Source organism: Branchiostoma lanceolatum, chromosome 8 (genome assembly GCF_035083965.1).
Source record: "Branchiostoma lanceolatum isolate klBraLanc5 chromosome 8, klBraLanc5.hap2, whole genome shotgun sequence".
In the NCBI taxonomy this organism is placed as follows: Eukaryota; Metazoa; Chordata; class Leptocardii; order Amphioxiformes; family Branchiostomatidae; genus Branchiostoma; species Branchiostoma lanceolatum.
This window is the reverse complement of record NC_089729.1, coordinates 1,914,458-1,939,398: the sequence shown is the minus strand read 5'-3', so window position 1 is coordinate 1,939,398 and position 24,941 is coordinate 1,914,458. Positions and strand designations below refer to the sequence as shown.

The window sequence follows — 24,941 nt, the reverse complement described above, 5'->3', positions numbered from 1 at the left end:
TGTGTTTTCCTACTGCAGAGAAAAGACAATTTAGATCGCTTTTGACGTCAATAATGTGGAATCGAGGGTAATTCCGTGAGGAATATGCGCCCCTAATTTAGATGTATTTTAGATTATTATGTAAGACATGAAATTTATTTTGAATTACAGTCGACATGCTCTTAATTCGATCATCATAAAATGAATGAATTGTAACCACCATTTATCGTGAGCTCTAAAGCTGCCATATAACAACATTTCACTCGAGTTTAGATCGCTTTTGGCCTCAATAAAGATTAGGAGGAATTAAACTCAGCGCAATTGATGGCAATTCCTTAAGAAATATGCGCTTACAGTGTAGATGTATTCAGAAAATGGAAGTAGTTAATAATCACGGGTGACTTTCTCTTAATTTGATCACCATAAAATGGAATAAATCATTACCACTTCTACTGCGCTTCAGCGATGCAGTAGAAAAACATATTAACTCAAAATCACTTTTGGCGTCGATAATAATGAGAAATAATTAAAACAAGAAGCGAGTAAGCACTAGTAACATTGACGGCAATTCTTTAAGAAATATACGTTGGAAAGTCTTTTCTCATCTATACCTAAAACGTCAATGCCGGTTATTAGACATCCAGGAGATAAAATATGTAAGAAAACAGTTGCTCAAGTAACTGGAGAGATATTGTCTACCATTCACTGACGACAGGTAGTAGATGCTACCTGAAACGTCTGATTCCAAAATCTGTACAGGATCGGTTTCTTGTGTAAATACTCAAGTATTATCCTCCCATCTTTTTCTGATATCATCCTCCCATCTTTGTCTATCTGTACCTCTACGTTGCGAATCACTAGTGGCAGCCTATCAATTTGATCACCTTAAAAGCAATAACTCGTTACCACCGTTTACTGAGTTCTTCGGCTGCAGTAAACAAGTTGTCAACTCAAATTGACTCGAAAGCGGTGTCTTCGTGAAGTAACATTCACGTGATATTGGCGTGTTGTTGAGGCAAAACAACACTTCTTGAACGTGACGTCATGGTGTGATGTTCAAGTCATATAGTCGTATTGTTTGAGGTACTGAATACGTCTTGAAAGGTACGTCATCGTGTGGTATTCACGTGGTATCTACGCGTGTTCTTTGAGGCACTGAACACGTCTTAAAACGGAGTTATGGTGTGATGTTCACGTGCTATCCGCGCGTGTCTGAGGTACTGGACAAATATGAAAAGCATAGAGTCATGGCGTGCTTTTCACGTGATATAGTCGTGTTGTTTGAGGTAGTGAACACGTCTGGAAAGCGACGTCATGGTGTGATGTTCACGCGATATCCGCGTGTTATTTGAGGCACTGAACACGTCTAGAAAGCTTATTAATAAGTATAGCGTCATAGCGTGATCATGCCTGTTACCTGTCGGCTGTACCCGGATCTTACCCAATGCCATCATCGCTTTGCCTCCACTATACGCACAGAGCTAGAAAAAAACACTGGGTAAATACATCACGTACTCCGCTAATGGAGGTATGATTTGGAGGATCACCGAGAGAGGCAGCGAGAACCTGAGCAGAAAATCACTCTGAAGAGAAGAGAAGGACGGATGTAGCGTCCTTGTTTTTTCAATGAGGACACTGAACTTTTTTTTTAACGAACTCGCTCAGTGCAAGGCCGTAGGGGGCCACTCATCGAAGCACTGAACTAATTCTTACTGAAGCAGCATCTCTTCACCCTAGGTCAGAAATATCAATACTCAAGACAAGCATGACTTCGCTGACCCATTAGGAGAAGCACGGGTTACGAAGGCTGCTCGGGAAATTCCCTACCCCATTTATACCGGAATGTTTTGAGCCACTCACACCGGGGCATGCCCCTACTCTTTTTCGAAAGAAAACTTGTGCAACTGCGAAATCATGCAGAAAGGACAAGGGGCAGTGGCACTGTCTAAATGTACATACTTTATTTGTAGAAGATAAATGAGTGACTTAAGACATTGATACGTCGATGAAGGTTAAGATACAAATGAAGACCTTTATTGTACATTAATAAGGCCATGTTGATTTTATTATACAATGAATGAGTGAATGAATACCTTTATTGTACATTCGTGGCCCGAGGGGCTAGATACAGGTCGTTTGACATAAACCTAACTAACAGGTAAGTGACATATACAGTGAAATAAATATAGTACATAGTTAAACATAACGTTACAATGTAGACAAAAGTGATAAGCTAAGCTAATCCAGTAGAGTCAATTTCTTCTCGCTTCTTTGTACATGTGTATGAACAGATCATGTTTCTTGTACAAGGGTTGTCTAGACGCAACAAAAATATTAATTCTATCTGTTGTGTTTGAATGTTAAAAGTATGGGAATTTCTCATTTATACGTTTGAAAAAAACATTTCTTTCTATATCGCAAAGATTACAATCTAAAATGAAGTGTCGCTGATTTTCTATTTGATTTAACTTAACAATATTGGCAAAGTCTATTTTCTAGAAGCGTGCGGTTGTGCCTTCCTGTTTCAATATGTAATTTGTGACAACTAATCCTGAATTTAGTGACAGCTACTTTATGCTGTATGTTGCTTATAGATAGATATTCTTCTCTCTTATATATGGATGACATCCTCTGGGACCTCAAAAACTGATGCGAGCGTGCGAATAGAAAAAGGTTCGGCAAAAAAAGTTGGCCTCATTATGTAATCTACATGGTCAGGAAGGTTTAACAAATAATTAAACACACAGAGTATGGTGTACCAAATAATAGATTCTTCATTTTTAATTTTTTCACATCTTCATCTTTGACCTTGGCATTCAGCGTTATTACTATCTATTCTTCGAAATATTTTTGGTTTTGCAAATTATGGCGTATATTTGCTCATTTTGCAGCTGCTTCGTCCGATTAACAGTATGGTCCAAAACGTATTTTGTTCTAATCGGAGGAAAATTGATGCGCGCGTGGATGCCATCCATATAATCAAATCAAAATAATTTAACACCCTTTCCCTATCGCACTGTCCCGCATCTGCATACATATAGAATACAACACGGGGTATTCCGTATCACCCGAGGTGCCAGCCCGACCGCGGGTCGGATCGCCCGACGGCCGTAGGCCGGAGGGCGATCCGACCCGCGGGAGGGCTGGGACCGAGGGTGATGCGGAATACAACGTGTTGTATCTTATTTATGTCATACCTTGGTCATACCCACCCGAGAAAACACACATTTCAATGCGGAATACGCCAGAAGTTGAGGGAGTTTTGTGTCCTCGAACACAAAACTCCAACAACATTGATTCTTATCTCCGAATCCGGTATTCGAATTTCCGACGGCGGCGCAACCGGCGCGCTCGAAATGCATTCGAAATATTCCATGGAAGCCTGTGTGATAACACTCCCGAACCCTATGTGATCCGGATAGTTATCACACGGTCCGGAACACCCGTATCAGGCCCAGGCATGACATGAATGTGCATACACCCCATGTGTGCATCTATCCACCACAGCTTATACTATTTTCTTACTGCTGTATGTAATCATATTACAGGAAATTCGGAACAAACTTTGCTTCCGGCCAGACCACCTTTTTGCCTTATCGCGTTTTCCGCCTCTGTTGATATGAGCATCCTTTTCCCGGATATCTCCCCACACGTGCTAATATCTTCCTCCCACACTGGAACCCACGGCGCTTCCGGCTGGAGCGGATTTACCCCTCCTATCTCATCGCACCAAGTATGAATAAATACGGGTTTTAGACGAGTGTAACAGGCGTCCTTTCACTGTGGCGAACTCGGAACATGTATAATCGGGTCGGGCGAGAGATTTTTTACGAAGACATGAAAGGCAAAGCGCTTATATAAGAGGGAATCAAATCTATACATATATACAAGGTACGAATACTTTTTTTTAGTTCGCGAACATCTTGTAGAATCTTAACCTTCAAGGTTGCAAGCTTAAGGTCAAGGTAGCATTCTGGAGAAGTTCCAGAAGTTTTTCGGTCACACAAGAAGTTTATCAGTCACTTAATAAGTAATAAGTAGTGTTTTCTGTCACACGAGTAGAGAGAGAGAGAGGCCTAAAGTCATACGTAGCATGAAAGTTTATATGGATTGGAAGAGGTTATTCTGAAACAAACACAAAAATGGGACGTTATAATTATCTCAGCGGTGGATTGCTCATTCATTGACAAAGACTGGTGTTGTACAGTCCAGAATTTGACAAACGTCCAATTTTTGTGTTCAAAATTAGTTGTTTCAAAAGCCATACTTCACCACCTGGGGGTGGGGTCGAAGAACCACAGGTTATCTAACATAATGTATAAATCAGGCTCAATCTCATTATGGTGCATTATTGAAAACTCTAACATCGTCGTCATGCCTTATAATAACATCGTCACTTATAATCCGCTCTAGCTAGAGAGAAGAGTTCCTAATCAAAATTTAATCAGAAGAATTATTGCATTCTCCGGTAAAACTTGTATTAGAGTTTGCCCCAGGAAGGAACCCCTTTTCATGTCGGAACCAGTGTCTTAATTTGCCCTGGGAAATGATCCCTGAAATAAAGATAAGGCCGTGAAAGAGGCAAGGAGAAGCAATGGAGAAGCAATATGTATTCATGAGGGTGAATGCGGAAGGTCGCGACAGCGGATCGCGCGGAAATGGTATTATCCACCCGGGATTAATAAGGTGAGAATAAAGCCGAGTGGATTTGTGGTTTTTAAGACGGCTAAAGGATAATCCCGGCGATGTCTATGTAGACCCTATATTTCATTCTGTCGAAAATCGGCGACTTGAACAAAACTTTATTCCATAGAAGACAAAAAGAAAACAAAAATCAAGGATTGTCATACTTTAAGAATGTACTAAATCTATGAGGACTCTATTTTTCATTCTGTCGAAAATCGGCGACTTGAACAAAACTTTATTCTATAGAAGACAAAAGAAAATAAAAATCAAGGATTGTCATACTTTAAAAATATGCTAAATCTATGAGGACTCTATTTTCCATTCTGTCGAAAATCGGCGACTTAAACAAAACTTTATTCCATAGAAGACAAAGGAAAACGAAAATCTTTTCAATGGTCCTTCCATTTAAGCCATCCATGTCAACTTACCATGCCAAACTACTTCAAATCTTAATTACTTTAGTATTGTTAACCTTGACCTCTGACCTCTCAAACCTCTAACCTCCTTGTCATTTTATTATTATTATTACTATTGTTATTATTATTACTATTATTATCATTATCAAATCATTGTGTACGTTAGTGACCTTATTTGTATATATGCGTAGTTTTCAACATTGTAATTGTATGTGCTGTGTCAGACGCCCAAAATCAGCAATGCTGCCTGGGTGGTCTTGTATTGCCGTTGCAATTTGAATAAAAATAAAACGAAAATCAAGGTTTGTCATATTTTCGAAATGTATGAAGTTGAATATTACATGTTTACTGGTCCATTGCCTCCAACCAATCATTTATCCCTCCATCTGTCCATCTATCCATCCATCCTCTCTCTAGTGATGCTATGCTGAGGAAAGAGAAGAACGGACTAAAAAATAACCTGCGTCAATAGAGACAAACGTAAAAACACCCAACAAACCTTCAAAAATCAACGCTCATTGCCATCTACAGTCATAGTCACCTATATCTGCCACCAACTTAGCTCAGTGCCCAGAAGACATCTCTTAGCTTTGCACTTATCAAACTCGTTACAGAGAAAACGCAGAAAAGGCAGCCAATAAAACATACGCCGCCGCTCGTCTGTCGGAGATGAGTTCTAAGGCAGACAGAGTGGGTGGTGGATCACGGACCGTTTTACGCGATGAGCTCTTCACCTCCCTCAATGCAAGCACATCAGATTTTAAGACACTCAATAATGCAAGAGCTCATACAATGTTAAAATAGGCAAATATATAAAAGATCGTTTTGTTATTAGAAAAATAATGATACTCAATATTAGCCCAACTTGAATGATGTAAAACCTAAGATAGTCATTTTGTTGCAGTGAATAGCTTTATTCCATACTTATGTCTTGTTCTATGTTTACTGTTGTTGCCATTTTTAGTACCTGCTACAATAGTCGCACCATTAAGTTCTATTTAACGGATTACGGGGGGGGGGGCGCAGGAATTGGTGGGTCAGCTTTCAGAGCCATTCCTACTTGCTATAGGGTCAAACAGAACGCATAAAAGGCCACAAAATGAGCTGCCACATGGGGCTCTGTAGCTTGGTCAACACGCGTTTTCTGAAATGAGGCACTGACGGTGACAATATTTTTTCTTCAAAGATGCCGGCATTGGTAAGAGAACACGACCGAATAACATATTTCAATACTCTTGCTGCTGCAAGACTTTTTATCTAATACATCACTTATCGCTGCATTCCTCATGTAACGTAACACGACATCCTGGACATCATAGCGACACGATTCACTAATGAGGGCGCAGGATTGACAGATTAGGCCGGATGAAGCGGAAGAGCCGGATTTGGCGATCACGCCTTCAGCCGGTCCATATCGGACTCTGAAAACCCCTCGAGCAGAAAACCTGTTTGATGAACGAGGAGACACCGACGTTTTGACGCGCGTGTCCGCTTCAGCGTCAAACCTGTCACGACACACGGGAAGCGGAGGTGTACACAACACAGAAAAACACAACCTCGCAAAGATTTGATGACCCTCACGGGAAAAAACTGCTATCAAAACAAAGTGAGAAAATGACCATTTAGAGCAGTTCGTATTCGACTGTGGAGGAATAGAAAAAGATGCGAAGAAACGATAAAAGTGGTCGTAGCAGAGCAACAAAGCAATTTGTAAAATAATTTTTATTTTAACAATAGAAACTCATGAAACTCTTGTTACAGTTGAAACGGGGCGCAGGGGATTATCTAACGGCGAGAACACTGCTGAGCCGAATACAGCATGTCATGAGGACCGTGAAGTTTGACATCTAAAAAGTAGACTGGAAAAATATGCACTTTGTGCATCATATGAAAGAGTTGTTCTATAGATTTACTGTTTGATGAACGAGGAGCCACCGACGTTCTGACGCGTGTGTCCGCTTCAGCGTCAAACCTGTCATGACACGCGGGAAGCAGCGGGATGTAAAACACAGAAAAACGCAGAATCCCGCAACACTTTAATGACTCCCAAGGGAATAATTGATTCCTGCTATCCAAATAAAGTGAGAAAACGACCATTTGGATGAGCTCATATTCATCTGAGAAGGAAATGATGGTTTGATGTCCAGCAGGTTTGAAATGATGTGAAGAAACGGCGTAGTGTCCGGAGCCTAGCAACTAAGTATTCATTAAAACAAACACTCTTTCTGTAGTTGATACTCTTGTGACGGTTAAAACAGGTGGGGTGGGGTGGGGGGTGTAAACAGCAGACACAAGTTGGGGTTGTTTCTTAGGAGATAACATTGTCACTTAAGAGATTAGATTGGTACTTCATGTATGACCATATCAAGAAACGGCGAACCTTTCATTGGTTTGGTGTAGTAAACGGGCTAAGCGAGAGGGAAAACTGTTCTTGAAAGGGGGTAAACTGAGCTCGGATCGCTGATGATGTTTTTTTATTGCATTTCACAAATTGATTCATTCATTCAGTCATTCATTCAGTCATTCATTCATTCATAACCACCCGAGAAAACATACATTTCAATGCGGAATGCACCAGAACATTGTCCTCGAACAAGAAACTGAACAACATTGATTCTAACCTCCAAATCTGGTATTCGAATTTCCGACGGCGGCGCAACTGGCGCGCTCGAAATGCATTCGAAATATTCCATGGAAGCCTGTGTGATAACACTCCCGAACCCTATGTGATACGGATAGTTATCACACGGTCCAGAACACCCGTAGCAGGCCCGGGTATGACATTAAGAATAATACATAACACAAACAGAAAAAAACTCAGGAACTAGTACAAACATAAGCCACTGATCCCAAATAATACATTAAGGTTGAAACAAAATTGAACTACAGCGTAAATGAAAGTGTTATCTATTATAAGAAATCAAGAGCACGTGAACAAGTGGTAAACAACCAAAACAATATTCCCGAGCTTTCACCATCTAGAAGACCTTTAAAACTACATTTCTACTAAAATACCAGAACCCGCTAATCATTAAAAACGTGGATTTTCATCAGCCACTGCCTACTACTGTTTGTACCCTTGCAATTAGCCTACGGGCATGAATTTGCAAATAAAAGATTGTTAATATGACAAAATATTAATATCAAACAGAACTGATGATGACAGGACCAATGGCAATAAGATGACAAAATCAGTATCAGACAAAAATGACAGTGTGGATGTTTGTTATTTGCATACGAGTGTCGCTTCACAGATCCCCGCTTATTATTTGCATACAAGTGACGCTTCACTGATCCCATTCTTGTTTCCTCTCCATACACAGGAGATCATGAGGACCACCACGTGGGCAGAAACCGCCAATCGCGTCTACTTACGCCTCCAGGATCGCTTCTTTAAGGAAGTCAGAAGCTGTCGTCTTCAGTCTTAGAGCGGCGCTTCAGCCTAGAGTTCATACCGGGCTACGGAAGGACAACGAACCAGTCAGACATCAGCATCGGGACTTCGTTCTCTACAGAAGCGAGTAGGATTCAGTCTGCCGGCACTTACAGGCGTCTTCCTTGGGGACAACTGACAGTCGCCGCCGCCAAGTTTACTTCACCATTTCTGGCATTCTATAAGAGTCGCATTTTAAGTGACACGCCGTCGAACAGCGGAAATCTGAACTTCTTCCTCTGGCGGCGCAGACGGCTTCAGTTTCCCGGCACTTACTGGCGCAGTCCTAGGGGAGAACCGCGACTCTCCATTGACTGCCAAACATGCTTTAACAGATAGCGTTCACACGACCAACCTTTAACAGATAGCGGTGAGAAATCTTCGTTTTATCGATACAACTGGAGCTCTCCATTGCGAAGTTTATTACGTCACCGTTGAGCACCAGAAACGGTATAGGAAACGCCTAGAGCGCGCGGTAGATAACAGATCGTGTCGATCGTCCCCGCAGTAGCGGTGCGAGAGGCTCAAGTCTTCAAAACTCTCCTTGGGGACAATCTTAAAGTCTCTACAGCGGACTTAACTACGTCAACAACAAACGAAGGCGTCCTTTTATAACCGCGTGCTGCGATAAGAGATTGTAGTGATTATCTTTGCAGAAGAAGCTCAAGGGCCCAATTCTACAGGTATGAATTAGCACTTTCCTTGGAGTCTCTACAGCAAACGTAACTACGCCAAGAATAAACGAAGGCACCCTATCATAACCGCGTGCTGTGATAAGGGATCGTGGTGATCATCCTTGCAGCCGCAGCGCAAGAGATCCCAATTTTACAGGTACTTATTAACACTTTCCTTTGGACATCCTATCATTACTGCCTACAGCGATAAGGAACTGTCCTTGAGGTAGTGCTGCGAGAGGCGCTGGGTTATCAGCGCGTATTGGTACAGCCATTGGCGTCAACTGAAACTCTCCTCCGCCAGGTTAAACACATAACAAGTGGCGACTAGAATTCATAGAGATCGGCTGTCGGCTCAATTTGAGGTCTCTACAGAACTTGGCTGCGGCGACTGTCGGAAAACACCAGCAAGTTCATTTGGCCACGTCTCTTCAGATCGGTTAGCCAGAAAGTGATCTGGTTTGAGAATAGGACGCTTGTTTTTGTCAGAGGTATCGGGAATCGCGTTGATCTGATCCACGCCTGACTGCCCGACTGCCACCGTAGCAGGCTCACCATCACCATCAAAGGACTACAATCCCGCGGCATCATAAGGGGCAGTCGGTGACTGCGATTAATGAAATGCAGATTAAATTGGCCTGCAACTAGGACACAGATGTGCCTAAGCGGCAGACATTAGGAATGGCTCTTGACAATAACAACAATTAGGTTTTCAAGGCACCTTAGGGTTCGTACTCAAGATATTGATATAAAGATTTTTTTTCTTGAATCGATGTTATAATTAAAAGGACGTAAATTTATTTGCATCTGTATAGTAAGATTGATGAGCTCAGAATATGGACTCGAGGTTTTCGCCACTTTAGAACGGGCTATTAACAACTCAGAGGACAAGGAACGCTACCGCTAGCACCTTCTTTCTTAAAGATCAACTATCTACGGCAAGGCGCCTACGGTTCGTACATATCACTAAATCTTTCCAAGAGGTCGGACACTAGTAGTCAGTCGACGCTACGTTTCTGCTTGTCTCGTGTTCGTATCGATTTGAATCGCCCCCGTGTCGTCAATGCTTATCTACAGCTTGAAGGGCTGAGGCCGATCTTCGCTCTCGCCGCTTTCTTCCCCCTGGCTTTAATATCGACTCGGATCAACTTCAAGCTTTAACGAAGCTTCGGTCGACGAAATACCACTCGTCTGCAGTTCGACGCCGATGTTGTAAATTTGTACGGTTGGCTCAGTGTCAGAAATAATTCCCTTTGTGCAGAGGAGACGATCTTCGAGGGGTTGTCTCTTAAGAGAGGACACAGACACTCGGCGGCTGCCGAGGCATCTTTATCTTTCTACCAATGAGGAGTTCTAACTGACAAATACATTGGCAGCAAATTAGTTTGAATACATTGGAAGCAAAACTGGTTTAACGTACAAGGACGGACAGAGTGGATGGCAACGTATCAACTAGATGCTGTGTCGACAACGGTGACCCTTCAGCTATTACGTACTGGGCAGCACACCTACTGCGACACGATAATTGTAGAGGGTTTTTAAGCGTGCTCAAGGTGTGATTCTCCTCAAACACAGGACTTAAAGCCTACAAGGCCCCTTCCGGAGGACACTGAGGTCTACGTGTAGCGCGAGAAACAAGTCAAAGATTCGTACATCTTTTCGAGCGTGATCAGGACAGTCGCGCAGGATGTCTACCGAGGGGGACTACTCCAACTTCTCGGGGCTGCCCTCGTGTCGCCCCGACGGGATGCCCGACAACGTGACGATGGAAGAGGAGGAAGCCGGGGGCTCGGGCGTCATTCCCAGCACGTTCATCGCGGTGTTCTTCACGCTGATCTGCCTGATGGGGGTGGTGGGCAACGCGCTGTGCTTCTACGTGCTGTGCCTCAAGTCGTCACCGAGGTCCACCATCACTGTCTACATCCTCAGCCTCGCTACGGCAGACACAGGTAAGGCTCTTTTCGTTTTAGTAGATCCATAGCCTAGCTATTGCAGACACAGGTAAGGCCCTACCATCACTGTCTACATCCTCAGCCTCGCTACGGCAGACACAGGTAAGGCTCTTTTCGTTCTAGTAGATCCATAGCCTAGCTATTGCAGACACAGGTAAGGCCCTACCATCACTGTCTACATCCTCAGCCTCGCTACGGCAGACACAGGTAAGGCCCGACCATCACTGTCTACATCCTCAGCCTCGCTACGGCAGACACAGGTAAGGCCCTACCATCACTGTCTACATCCTCAGCCTCGCTACTGCAGACACAGGTACGGCCCTACCATCACTGTTTACATCCTCAGCCTCGCTACGGCTGATACAGGTAAGGCCCTCCCATCACTGTCTACATCCTCAGCCTCGCTACGGCAGACACAGGTAAGGCCCTACCATCACTGTCTACATCCTCAGCCTCGCTACGGCTGACACAGGTACGGCCCTACCATCACTGTTTACATCCTCAGCCTCGCTACGGCTGATACAGGTAAGGCCCTCCCATCACTGTCTACATCCTCAGCCTCGCTACGGCAGACACAGGTAAGGCCCTACCATCACTGTCTACATCCTCAGCCTCGCTACTGCAGACACAGGTACGGCCCTACCATCACTGTTTACATCCTCAGCCTCGCTACGGCTGATACAGGTAAGGCCCTCCCATCACTGTCTACATCCTCAGCCTCGCTACGGCAGACACAGGTAAGGCCCTCCCATCACTGTCTACATCCTCAGCCTCGCTACGGCAGACACAGGTAAGGCCCTACCATCACTGTCTACATCCTCAGCCTCGCTACGGCAGACACAGGTAAGGCCCTACCATCACTGTCTACATCCTCAGCCTCGCTACGGCAGACACAGGTAAGGCCCTACCATCACTGTCTACATCCTCAGCCTCGCTACGGCAGACACAGGTAAGGCCCTACCATCACTGTCTACATCCTCAGCCTCGCTACGGCAGACACAGGTAAGGCCCTACCATCACTGTCTACATCCTCAGCCTCGCTACGGCTGACACAGGTAAGGCCCTATCATCACTGTCTACATCCTCAGCCTCGCTACGGCAGACACAGGTAAGGCCCTACCATCACTGTCTACATCCTCAGCCTCGCTACGGCAGACACAGGTAAGGCCCTACCATCACTGTCTACATCCTCAGCCTCGCTACGGCAGACACAGGTAAGGCTCTCCCGTTATGGTAGATCCTCAGCCTCGCTACGGCAGACACAGGTAAGGCTCTACCATCACTGTCTACATCCTCAGCCTCGCTACGGCAGACACAGGTAAGGCCCTACCATCACTGTTTATATCCTCAGCCTCGCTACGGCAGACACAGGTAAGGCCCTACCATCACTGTCTACATCCTCAGCCTCGCTACGGCAGACACAGGTAAGGACCTATCATCACTGTCTACATCCTCAGCCTCGCTACGGCAGACACAGGTAAGGCCCTACCATCACTGTCTACATCCTCAGCCTCGCTACGGCAGACACAGGTAAGGTCCTTTCGTTCTGCTACATCCTCAGCCTCACTACTGCAGATACAGGTAAGGCTCTCCCGTTCTGCTACATCCTTAGCTTCACTACTGCAGGCACAGGTAAGGCTTTTTCGTTCTGATGTTCTGATTTTAATTTAATGTGAATAAATAGCACCGGTTAGTCGGAGGTAATAAAATCCTTTCCGTTGGAAGTGGAATGTTACCCCTTTTTGCACCTCTCGTTGTGGTCTAGACGGGAAAGGGGATTTCTAAAGCAGTCTTTGTAATCCCTGCTTTAGTCTGATATCGGCTCAGTTAGTTTTCTCATTTAGTCGAGTTTGCCTTATAATGTTTCTGAAAAATGTTCATGATCCATAGTTCAGTGCCCAGAAGTGTCTCTTAGTCTTACACTGGTCAAACTCGTTTGAAAGAACACAAAAAAGGCTTCAATGGTCGAACAGAAAAAACCCGACCGCCCATCTGCTTGGAGATTAGATTTGTTCGGAAGAATAGAGTGGAGGCTGAACCCTTTCTAACCGAGTACCAGGGGGACTGGAGGAACTAGCGGGCCTGATTAGATCGGCAGAAGTACATCCGGTGGGGTCAAACTGCGCAGAGGCCTTTTCAACGAAGGCAAAGAGTCCAAACCTCATGAGCAATCAAGAGCTTCTATCTCATCAAGCTGCTGGTGGTGCAATGGCCAAGTGAGTAGAGTGCTCGCCTTGCATACGGTAGATCGTGAGTTAAATCCCGGTCAAGTTATACCAAAGACTTTGAAAATGGTACAGACTGATTTCTTTGCTTCGCACTCAGAATTTGGTAAAGTTAAACACACACCACAACCAGTGGACCAGCCCCCTGCTGTAGTGATTACACAAATCTGTGTGGCCCAGGGGCTGGAGATACGGAGATGGGCGTCGCCCTACGCACCATCTAGTCAGCTGGTGAATGGCCAGCTATCACGGTCACTTGATGTAAGTAAAACGTTGCTGTGGCAGACTTTTACGGGGCTTCCTAAAAGGCCATAAATGTAAATCATTTGGTGTTGTTGCCATAAAACTGCATAAAACCTGGTGCCTACATAGTAAAACGATCAGCGCAGAACGAGATATTGCTGTCCTTAAACATACAAGCCACAGAAAGCTTGCTGATATCAAGGTCCGTTGAACTTTATGTTGGCGTTGAACTCGGTGGGATTTATCTAAACGACCTTCACAGTCGGGTAAAAGTTCTGACTGCGCGAATCGCAAAGTCTCGGGCGGCACAGGGCGCAAGGAGAATTCAATATGAAAGCACTTTAAACTGATCTCTAGAAAAAATGCGACTAACGCAAGCAAGCTGAGTCCTGAAGGCTTTGGATCAAAAGGAATTGGATGTCGACGTGAATGGTAATAAAGAACACGAAGTGCATCGGCAGGAATGTAGAAATCCACTTAAACGTTAAAAGAAAGGCACACAAACTGGTTTCAAAGACGGAAGATCGTGTTCCGACGCGCGAGCAAGGATATACTGGTGTTCTCAGATGATCCGAATGGTCATATAGATGGTAATAAAGTAGTCGAGGCGGCTTGGGGGAGATATAGAAATGAGCCTTTGAAAGAAAAGCAAATAGAATCGGCTGCAGACTGGGTTTTAGATTGTCAGTAAAGCCATGTTGATTTGAATATATGACATCCGCGCGCGCATCAATTTTCGTCCGTTTACAAAAATAAAATAAAAACGTTTTCAATCACACTGTAAATCGTAAGAAGCAGCTGCAAAATTAGAAAATACAAGCTGTAAATTGTAAAAAAAAAGATATCTCAGAAAACGGATACTACTGTGACGTAGAATGTCAAAGTCAGTTCCGAAGTCAAAGAAGAAGTTTTGAAAGAACAAAACTGGAGAAGTTGTGTTTCGGTATACTATAATTTCTGAGTTTAGTTTTGTTCAGACTTCCTGACAACGTAGATTTTCATAATGAAGGAAACTTTTTTTGCTAAACTTTTTTTATTCGCTCGCTCGCATCAGTTTTAGGGTACCCGGAGGATATCATCTGTATCATCAAATCTACATGGCCTAATACGGAATGAAAATAGGCCGCTTGAATACTAAAGGCGTATCACGGCCCAGCGGGTCTGGGATATTATCCGCTTAAATCGCTTTCAAGTTGTCTGTGTGCCACGATGTCGCACCATAAGGCAAACATGTGCGACTCAAAAACTCCCACAAAACGCTGTATTAGGGTAGTCTCTACCAGACTAACCGCGCCGGCTATAGGGAGAACATTTCCCGGGGGACTATGGCCATCTCCATAGCCGACTCCCTTCATACAATTGACTCTATTTTGGCCAATTTCTACTATTTTCCCAGCGACCCGCGGAGGATGGTAGAGCCTAGTATTAGGGCCTGTTCACACTTTTGTGTATATTCCAGTCCTCATGAGTTGCGTATTAACGTTTTTGTTAACCCTCAAACACCCGAACCCCTTTTTGCGACTAAAATGAGTGAACGGGGTAAAAAATGACCCCACATTTTTTGGTTCAGTAAAATCTCCCTTTTCACTTTTTTCCCTGATTGTTATCCGTACATTGCTTCATCAATGTAAGAGGAATGTTTTGACATGTTTAGGTATGAACAATTCCCGTTCATTATCATAATCTATGCAAAAAGATCAGAAGGACCACGTTTTGAACTATCCCTATCTAGACAGGGAGGGGATTTTTTTTAAGCCCACGCCAAATTTCATGTTGCATAGCTCCTGAACGGCTTACGCTAGAGCCACCAAATTTGGTACGTTTCATAAAATGTCCTAAAGCCGGCATCACAATTCATGCGAGCGTCGGCCGACTTTGTAGATCGCCCGAAGCTCGCCGAATCTCAAAATCGCCCGAGCGTCAATCGTATTTTCCTATGAAAATCTCGGGTGACGTCCGTCGAACACTAAAAACTAAAAATCCCCCATGAGATGGTACCATCTCTTGGACATGGACGAAGTGAGAATCGACTAACCTGGTAAAAGGCCAATATTTGGATCAACTTTTATTTCTAAGAATCGCCCGAAGGCCCGCGTAATCGACTGGACGTCTGTCGTACTTCGGCCGAAAATGCACATTTGAAGCTCGCCAACACGTCGGCCGAGCTGAATTTCTTATTTGTGACGGGGGTTTAGCAGGTGGGGGTCGTAATCCCGTATCCGTTTTGGCCGCTGTGCGTGTTTGGGCTCTTAGCGTAGGCTTGAACGAACGCGAACATCTGATGAAGGCAGAACCAGTTCAGGCCCAGTGGCCGTTGATCACCACTGCGAGCCGTGTGTTTTCATCCGCCTGGGTGTGCCGAGTATCCGTAACGAGCGCCTAACGAGCCTCTGGGGGCGTTAATGCTAGATAGAGAGTTGTGTAGATGAGTCCGCACATGGGGCACAACTCATCGCTTGGCGGAAAAGATAAATCAACAAACTTCATTCTGCGGATTGCGAATGAATGAATGAATGAATGAATGAATGAACTTTATTGCTCAACAATCGCACATGGTACAATGTATGGCATTAAATCAACAATGCTATAATGTTAATCTGCGTATTTCCTAATTGGCATAACATGACAGAAAAGGCATAATTCCTTGACATACGAGTATCATATGAGGTTTTCAATAACGTCCTTGTCAGTAGGTTTTGCCCTTTGTAAAACCTGCCGGAGAGTAAGACTGGCCTGACTGTATGTCTTTTACTGCCAAACCAATAGATAGATAAAGATATGTATATGGATAAAGCGTTCTTAGGTTTGCATCTAAGTACTGCATGACAAAAATCAAGATGAGACTTCAAGTTTCAATCATGTGTGTGTTAACTGCTAAATTGATGGATAGATAAAGATATATGGAGGATAAAGCGTTCTCAGGTTCGAGTCGTGCATCTAAGTACTGCAAGACGGAAATCAAGATGAGACTGAACAAGAAAAGATGAATATGGGACAGGGTGAATGTACATGAAACGAGTACAGATGGTACGAAACTTCAAGTTTCAATCATGAGTGTGTTAACTGCCAAACCAATAGATAGATAAAGATATATATATGGATAAAGCGTTCTCAGGTTCGAGTCGTGCATCTAAGTACTGCAGGATGAAAATTAAGATGAGACTGTACCAAATTGATAGATAGATAAAGATATATGGAGGATAAAGCGTTCTTAGGTTCGAGTCGTGCATCTAAGTGCTACAAGATGAAAATCACGATGAGACTGAACCAGAAAAGATGAAGATGGGACAGGGTGAAGGCACATGAAACGAGTACAGATAGTCCGAAACTTCAGAGCATCAATCATTCCGCGATGTGAGCGGGTTCAGAAATGAGGTCCTAACGAGGCCGCTGGGAAGACACACGGAAGTAATCACAGGTTCCGGCGGTGTGGGTGCACCTGTGAGGGTCGGATGAATAGAAATTGTTTTTCAATCTACATTCGTGAGAAGGTCCATTTGCGACGGTAATCGACGTAATGATACATTTACACGTGAGTTCCGTACATAAAGTGAAGCGCTTTTTGATAAGCTTTCGACAAGTCATCTGGTCGTTCTCAAGTTGATTTGACCCCACGTCACTTGACCCGAGCGGAAGTGTGAGGTCAGCAACGGGTCAAAGTTGCCCGGCAGTCGGTATCGGCCCCCGTCACTGTTGATTGTAATTTGTAGATTGTTTTTCTCTTGTTGTTTTTCTACGATCTTTTCATTCGTTAGACTATATTATCTTCTACAGCAAGAACGTAGACAGTGCAGGTATGCTGCCAATTTTGCAAATGGTGCGACCTGAGACAAAAGAAAGACAAGGTAACCCATGCGTTACGAATTACGTAATGTGATAAACTGTTTCGGTTTTCTCTATGTTTCAGTTTGCATCCTTGCCTCAATGTTCTACACTTCAACGTACTTCAACAGCCTAGCGGTTTACTTGGGAACTGCAGTTGTTTGTATGCTAGTTTATATCTGCTAAAATGTTACTATTCTTCCTTTTTTCCAGTTTACATCCTGGCGTCTCCCTTCTACGCTTCGACGTACTTCACGAACCTGTGGTACTTCGGTGACGTGGGCTGTCGCGTCATATCCGCTGTCGACGTCCTGACGCTGAACGCCTCCACCTTCACGCTCACCGTCATGTGTCTGGAGCGCTACCTGGCAGTCGTCGACCCCATCAAGTCTTTGAAGTGCCGCTCCGTGTCGCTGTCACGTGTCCTGTCAGGCGTCATCTGGGTACTGGCGATGGGACTGTCCCTGCCCATGGCGCTGTCTACTGAACTTCAGGAGGTAAGAGTTCTATTTCATAGTTTGCAGTCACGTGATTTGAATGTCCGCCATATTAGATGGTTAAAAAAGACGTATCATGTAACATGTCAAAGGTCATGTTGGTCCTGACGCTGGGACTTTTCCCCTGCCCATGACGCTGTCTACTTAACTTCAGGAGGTAAGGGCTCTATTGCATAGCTTGCAGTCACGTGACGTAGATATCCGCCATATTGGATGGTGAAAGACGTGTCATGTGACATGTCAGGCAGCTCCTTTTTTACTCTCTTTCCCCATAGCGCTCTCTTTTGAACTAATGGGGATAGGGCCTCTCTTTAAAACTTTGCAGTCTCGTGACTTAGATGTCCTCCATGTTTGGGCGTTAGAGAAGTATCTCGTGGCCTGTGAGGATTCCTCTTGTTGTTAGTGCCAGGACTGTTTCTTCCATGGTCCCACTGTAATTTAGACGCCGTAAAGTTTTTTCCATCTAGTTTTTGTGTGTGAAATAACTGAATTTCACACCCCTCATGCAGTTTCTCCAATGTAAAGTGACCTGTGTTACTTAAGTGTTGTGTTAGTTAAGAGATGATGTGATGAAAGTGGCTGTAGACGTGCTGGACTTCTCTAACTGCCTCATGCGTCGCACCTTGTGGGAGCCTCTAAGTCTAAGTAATAATCAAGTAAGTTACTTTAGAGTCTAACAAACTGCAACTCTACAACTCAATATTTGAGATTAAGACTACTATCCGTTTCCTGAAATATTTTGTTGGCAATTCACGGTATATATTTGTAATAAAAATTTTCCAAAGTTACTTTAGAGTCTAACAAATTGTACATGTAACTCACCAACTCACCAATGGCTGCTGTGAACTTTCTAGACATCGGACCATCCTCTGGCCTCCTCGACCGAATATTACTGAAACGGCAAAAGTAAAAAGCATTAGTTCTGCATCGCGTGCTCCTGCAAAGCTGCTCATCTCATTCAGTTTGGCTCCACAGAGAAATGATTAACAGCGCTAAGCCTGACCCGAGCAGGGTGAGTCAGGAAGTTTCTGCCAAGACGGACCTGACGATGTTATCTCCGCGCTGCTGGAAATCGTTAAGCTGCAACACAATCATCAGAGGGCAACAGACGGTGAACATTCCACCAGGCCTGTCTTAGACACATGGTCGTTCTTTATAACTTCACAACTTCAAAGAAAACACCGACGCCAACAGACCCTTGGACCCTCTTAAGTGTTTCTCAAGACCCCATTCCACTAAGACGGTGCTCCGCGACCTAGATTATTCGACAGAGCGCTCAACGAATTTTCTAGATGGATAACAAATATTTCCACACTTTGTGTCACGTTGTGTTTTCTGTCATGCTTTTACATTTTGCATGATATTCTCATTATGAAATCAAGGGTTATACAAGTCCAGCTTAGGTCGGAGCGAAGTCGCAGTGAGAGCGCCGTCTAGTGGATTGGGGTCTTAAGAAACCCGGGAGAAGGGTCTTTCGGCGTCGCTGGTTTCCTTTGAAGTTGTGTTGTGAACCGTTCCGTCTTCTGATGAGGTTTTAGCACCATGTTATTACATGTATACACGTGAGGCGAAGATATGCACAGTTGTTGGAAGCCGTCACTTCCGGGTTAGTGAACTGGACAATCCGTTGTAGTTTGCTGAAGTTCTAGTTTAGTGAGTTGGACATGGTGATTTTAGGGAACTGGACAATCCGTTGTAGTTTGCTTAAGTTCCAGTTGGACATGATGATTTGTTCGTTCCACTGTACAATGAGACGAAAAACTCGAGACAAAGTTAGAGCAAAGGATAAAGCGACGAATGGACAATATCAAGTACAGAGTGAGCACAGGGTGGAAGGAACGCTGATATAGGGTTGCAATAAGAATATAAAACAAGTCAGATAAAACGAAGGCTGGCATTCGTGTTGGGAGTTGCTGTTTGTCAGTAACTTCTTTGAGGGTTTAAAACGCAAAGATTTTCCGCTGAAGTTAAGAAAAAAAGACTCATAGAATGTCTTTGAAAATTGAAAAAAAAGTAATAATCAAGTTTTAAGACGAATGTGGACTAATTTTCAACACGAAAAAAAGGTCCTGGCCAAATTGTTGACTGTTAAGCACTAGTGATATTCACAAACGAATCCATTCACTGCTTCTTTTACATCACTCGCAGGTTAAGGAGGCGAATCAGGTTTGGTACATGACGTCTTATCGTGTCAATCTAAGATTGAAAACGTGTCTTAAACTTTGGCAATTCACAGCTATTTCTAACACGCTTGCAATCCCGATTTGCATCTTGGCCTTTCAGACTACCGTCTTGAGTTATCACCGAAGTTCCTGCCGCGGATATACTTCAGTTACAAACTAACCTACGTACATCTCATCGCTACAGGTCAGGGAAGCGAGGGGGGCGGCGGGATAATGATGGTTTGGACCTTTACAAGTTTTAATGGCGTGCAAAGGTAGTCAGTTTCGTCACTTTTCTGCACGGAAGTCGGGTGAAAAATGATTCATCACTGAGAGAGGTTAGGAAATACCGACACCCTTTGGGTACCTGCTTTGCAGACCAGCATCAGGTTGCACGTCACTTATGACGTACAACTTCATGATGAAAAGCATTGGGGGCTGGCTGGTTTGCTCAAATGTCATTTACATGTTAAGTTCGACTGGTCTTGAATGTGAAAGTGCAGTGAACGGATCGTCAGGGTATTTGGTATGTAGGTATGACTTATCCTTGCTAACTGTTACAGTGCAGTGAGTGGATCGTCAGCGTATTTGGTATGTAGGTATGACTTATCCTTGCTAACTGTTACAGTGCAATGAATGGATCGTCAGGGTAGTTGGTATGTAGGTATGACTTATTCTTGCTAACTGTTACAGTGCAGTGAGTGGATCGTCAGGGTAGTTGGTATGTAGGTATGACTTATCCTTGCTAACTGTTACAGTGCAATGAATGGATCGTCAGGGTAGTTGGTATGGAGGTATGACTTATCCTTGCTAACTGTTACAGTGCAATGAATGGATCGTCAGGGTAGTTGGTATGTAGGTATGACTTATCCTTGCTAACTGTTACAGTGCAATGAATGGATCGTCAGGGTAGTTGGTAAGTAGGTAGGACTTATCCTTGCTAACTATTACAGTGCAGTGAGTGGATCGTCAGGGTATTTGGTATGTAGGTATGACTTATCCTTGCTAACTATTACAGTGCAATGAATGGATCGTCAGGGTAGTTGGTATGTAGGTATGACTTATCCTTGCTAACTGTTACAGTGCAGTGAGTGGATCGTCAGCGTATTTGGTATGTAGGTATGACTTATCCTTGCTAACTGTTACAGTGCAATGAATGGATCGTCAGGGTAGTTGGTATGTAGGTATGACTTATCCTTGCTAACTGTTACAGTGCAGTGAGTGGATCGTCAGGGTAGTTGGTATGTAGGTATGACTTATCCTTGCTAACTGTTACAGTGCAATGAATGGATCGTCAGGGTAGTTGGTATGTAGGTATGACTTATCCTTGCTAACTGTTACAGTGCAATGAATGGATCGTCAGGGTAGTTGGTATGTAGGTATGACTTATCCTTGCTAACTATTACAGTGCAGTGAGTGGATCGTCAGGGTATTTGGTATGTAGGTATGACTTATCCTTGCTAACTATTACAGTGCAATGAATGGATCGTCAGGGTAGTTGGTATGTAGGTATGACTTATCCTTGCTAACTATTACAGTGCAATGAATGGATCGTCAGGGTAGTTGGTATGTAGGTATGACTTATCCTTGCTAACTGTTACAGTGCAGTGAGTGGATCGTCAGCGTATTTGGTATGTAGGTATGACTTATCCTTGCTAACTGTTACAGTGCAATGAATGGATCGTCAGGGTAGTTGGTATGTAGGTATGACTTATCCTTGCTAACTGTTACAGTGCAGTGAGTGGATCGTCAGGGTAGTTGGTATGTAGGTATGACTTATCCTTGCTAACTGTTACAGTGCAATGAATGGATCGTCAGGGTAGTTGGTATGTAGGTATGACTTATCCTTGCTAACTGTTACAGTGCAATGAATGGATCGTCAGGGTAGTTGGTATGTAGGTATGACTTATCCTTGCTAACTGTTACAGTGCAATGAATGGATCGTCAGGGTAGTTGGTATGTAGGTATGACTTATCCTTGCTAACTGTTACAGTGCAATGAATGGATCGTCAGGGTAGTTGGTATGTAGGTAGGACTTATCCTTGCTAACTATTACAGTGCAATGAATGGATCGTCAGGGTAGTTGGTATGTAGGTATGACTTATCCTTGCTAACTGTTACAGTGCAATGAATGGATCGTCAGGGTAGTTGGTATGTAGGTATGACTTATCCTTGCTAACTGTTACAGTGCAATGAATGGATCGTCAGGGTAGTTGGTATGTAGGTATGACTTATCCTTGCTAACTGTTACAGTGCAGTGAGTGGATCGTCAGGGTAGTTGGTATGAAGGTATGACTTATCCTTGCTAACTATTACAGTGCAGTGAGTGGATCGTCAGGGTAGTTGGTATGTAGGTATGACTTATCCTTGCTAACTGTTACAGTGCAATGTATGGATCGTCAGGGTAGTTGGTATGTAGGTATGACTTATCCTTGCTAACTGTTACAGTGCAGTGAGTGGATCGTCAGGGTAGTTGGTATGTAGGTATGACTTATCCTTGCTAACTATTACAGTGCAGTGAGTGGATCGTCAGGGTAGTTGGTATGTAGGTATGACTTATCCTTGCTAACTGTTACAGTGCAGTGAGTGGATCGTCAGGGTAGTTGGTATGTAGGTATGACTTATCCTTGCTAACTATTACAGTGCAGTGAGTGGATCGTCAGGGTAGTTGGTATGTAGGTATGACTTATCCTTGCTAACTGTTACAGTGCAGTGAGTGGATCGTCAGGGTAGTTGGTATGAAGGTATGACTTATCCTTGCTAACTGTTACAGTGCAATGAATGGATCGTCAGGGTAGTTGGTATGAAGGTATGACTTATCCTTGCTAACTGTTACAGTGCAGTGAGTGGATCGTCAGGGTAGTTGGTATGTAGGTATGACTTATCCTTGCTAACTATTACAGTGCAGTGAGTGGATCGTCAGGGTAGTTGGTATGTAGGTATGACTTATCCTTGCTAACTGTTACAGTGCAATGAATGGATCGTCAGGGTAGTTGGTATGTAGGTATGACTTATCCTTTCTAACTATTACAGTGCAGTGAGTGGATCGTCAGGGTATTTGGTATGTAGGTATGACTTATCCTTGCTAACTATTACAGTGCAATGAATGGATCGTCAGGGTAGTTGGCATGTAGGTATGACTTATCCTTGCTAACTATTACAGTGCAATGAATGGATCGTCAGGGTAGTTGGTATGTAGGTATGACTTATCCTTGCTAACTGTTACAGTGCAGTGAGTGGATCGTCAGCGTATTTGGTATGTAGGTATGACTTATCCTTGCTAACTGTTACAGTGGAATGAATGGATCGTCAGGGTAGTTGGTATGTAGGTATGACTTATCCTTGCTAACTGTTACAGTGCAGTGAGTGGATCGTCAGGGTAGTTGGTATGTAGGTATGACTTATCCTTGCTAACTGTTACAGTGCAATGAATGGATCGTCAGGGTAGTTGGTATGTAGGTATGACTTATCCTTGCTAACTGTTACAGTGCAATGAATGGATCGTCAGGGTAGTTGGTATGTAGGTATGACTTATCCTTGCTAACTGTTACAGTGCAATGAATGGATCGTCAGGGTAGTTGGTATGTAGGTATGACTTATCCTTGCTAACTGTTACAGTGCAATGAATGGATCGTCAGGGTAGTTGGTATGTAGGTAGGACTTATCCTTGCTAACTATTACAGTGCAATGAATGGATCGTCAGGGTAGTTGGTATGTAGGTATGACTTATCCTTGCTAACTGTTACAGTGCAATGAATGGATCGTCAGGGTAGTTGGTATGTAGGTATGACTTATCCTTGCTAACTGTTACAGTGCAATGAATGGATCGTCAGGGTAGTTGGTATGTAGGTATGACTTATCCTTGCTAACTGTTACAGTGCAGTGAGTGGATCGTCAGGGTAGTTGGTATGTAGGTATGACTTATCCTTGCTAACTATTACAGTGCAGTGAGTGGATCGTCAGGGTAGTTGGTATGAAGGTATGACTTATCCTTGCTAACTGTTACAGTGCAGTGAGTGGATCGTCAGGGTAGTTGGTATGTAGGTATGACTTATCCTTGCTAACTATTACAGTGCAGTGAGTGGATCGTCAGGGTAGTTGGTATGTAGGTATGACTTATCCTTGCTAACTATTACAGTGCAGTGAGTGGATCGTCAGGGTAGTTGGTATGTAGGTATGACTTATCCTTGCTAACTGTTACAGTGCAATGAATGGATCGTCAGGGTAGTTGGTATGTAGGTATGACTTATCCTTGCTAACTGTTACAGTGCAGTGAGTGGATCGTCAGGGTAGTTGGTATGTAGGTATGACTTATCCTTGCTAAGTATTACAGTGCAGTGAGTGGATCGTCAGGGTAGTTGGTATGTAGGTATGACTTATCCTTGCTAACTGTTACAGTGCAGTGAGTGGATCGTCAGGGTAGTTGGTATGAAGGTATGACTTATCCTTGCTAACTGTTACAGTGCAATGAATGGATCGTCAGGGTAGTTGGTATGAAGGTATGACTTATCCTTGCTAACTGTTACAGTGCAGTGAGTGGATCGTCAGGGTAGTTGGTATGTAGGTATGACTTATCCTTGCTAACTATTACAGTGCAGTGAGTGGATCGTCAGGGTAGTTGGTATGTAGGTATGACTTATCCTTGCTAACTGTTACAGTGCAATGAATGGATCGTCAGGGTAGTTGGTATGTAGGTATGACTTATCCTTTCTAACTGTTACAGTGCAATGAATGGATCGTCAGGGTAGTTGGTATGTAGGTATGACTTATCCTTGCTAACTGTTACAGTGCAGTGAGTGGATCGTCAGGGTATTTGGTATGTAGGTATGACTTATCCTTGCTAACTGTTACA

The 24,941-nt window shown here is 43.7% G+C and overlaps 1 protein-coding gene across 1 annotated transcript in view; it reads left to right on the top strand.

Annotated features, from left to right (window-relative positions):
- Positions 1–8,939: 8,939 nt before the first annotated feature.
- LOC136440127 (urotensin-2 receptor-like) overlaps positions 8,940–24,941 on the top strand; it is a 30,584-nt gene continuing 14,582 nt past the window's right edge. Inside the window, exons 1-2 of the mRNA XM_066435968.1 lie at positions 8,940–11,137; positions 17,644–17,927. Of these exons, the coding sequence (XP_066292065.1) occupies positions 10,876–11,137; positions 17,644–17,927 (546 nt within the window). The 5' untranslated portion in view covers positions 8,940–10,875. The remainder of the gene's footprint in view (positions 11,138–17,643; positions 17,928–24,941) is intronic.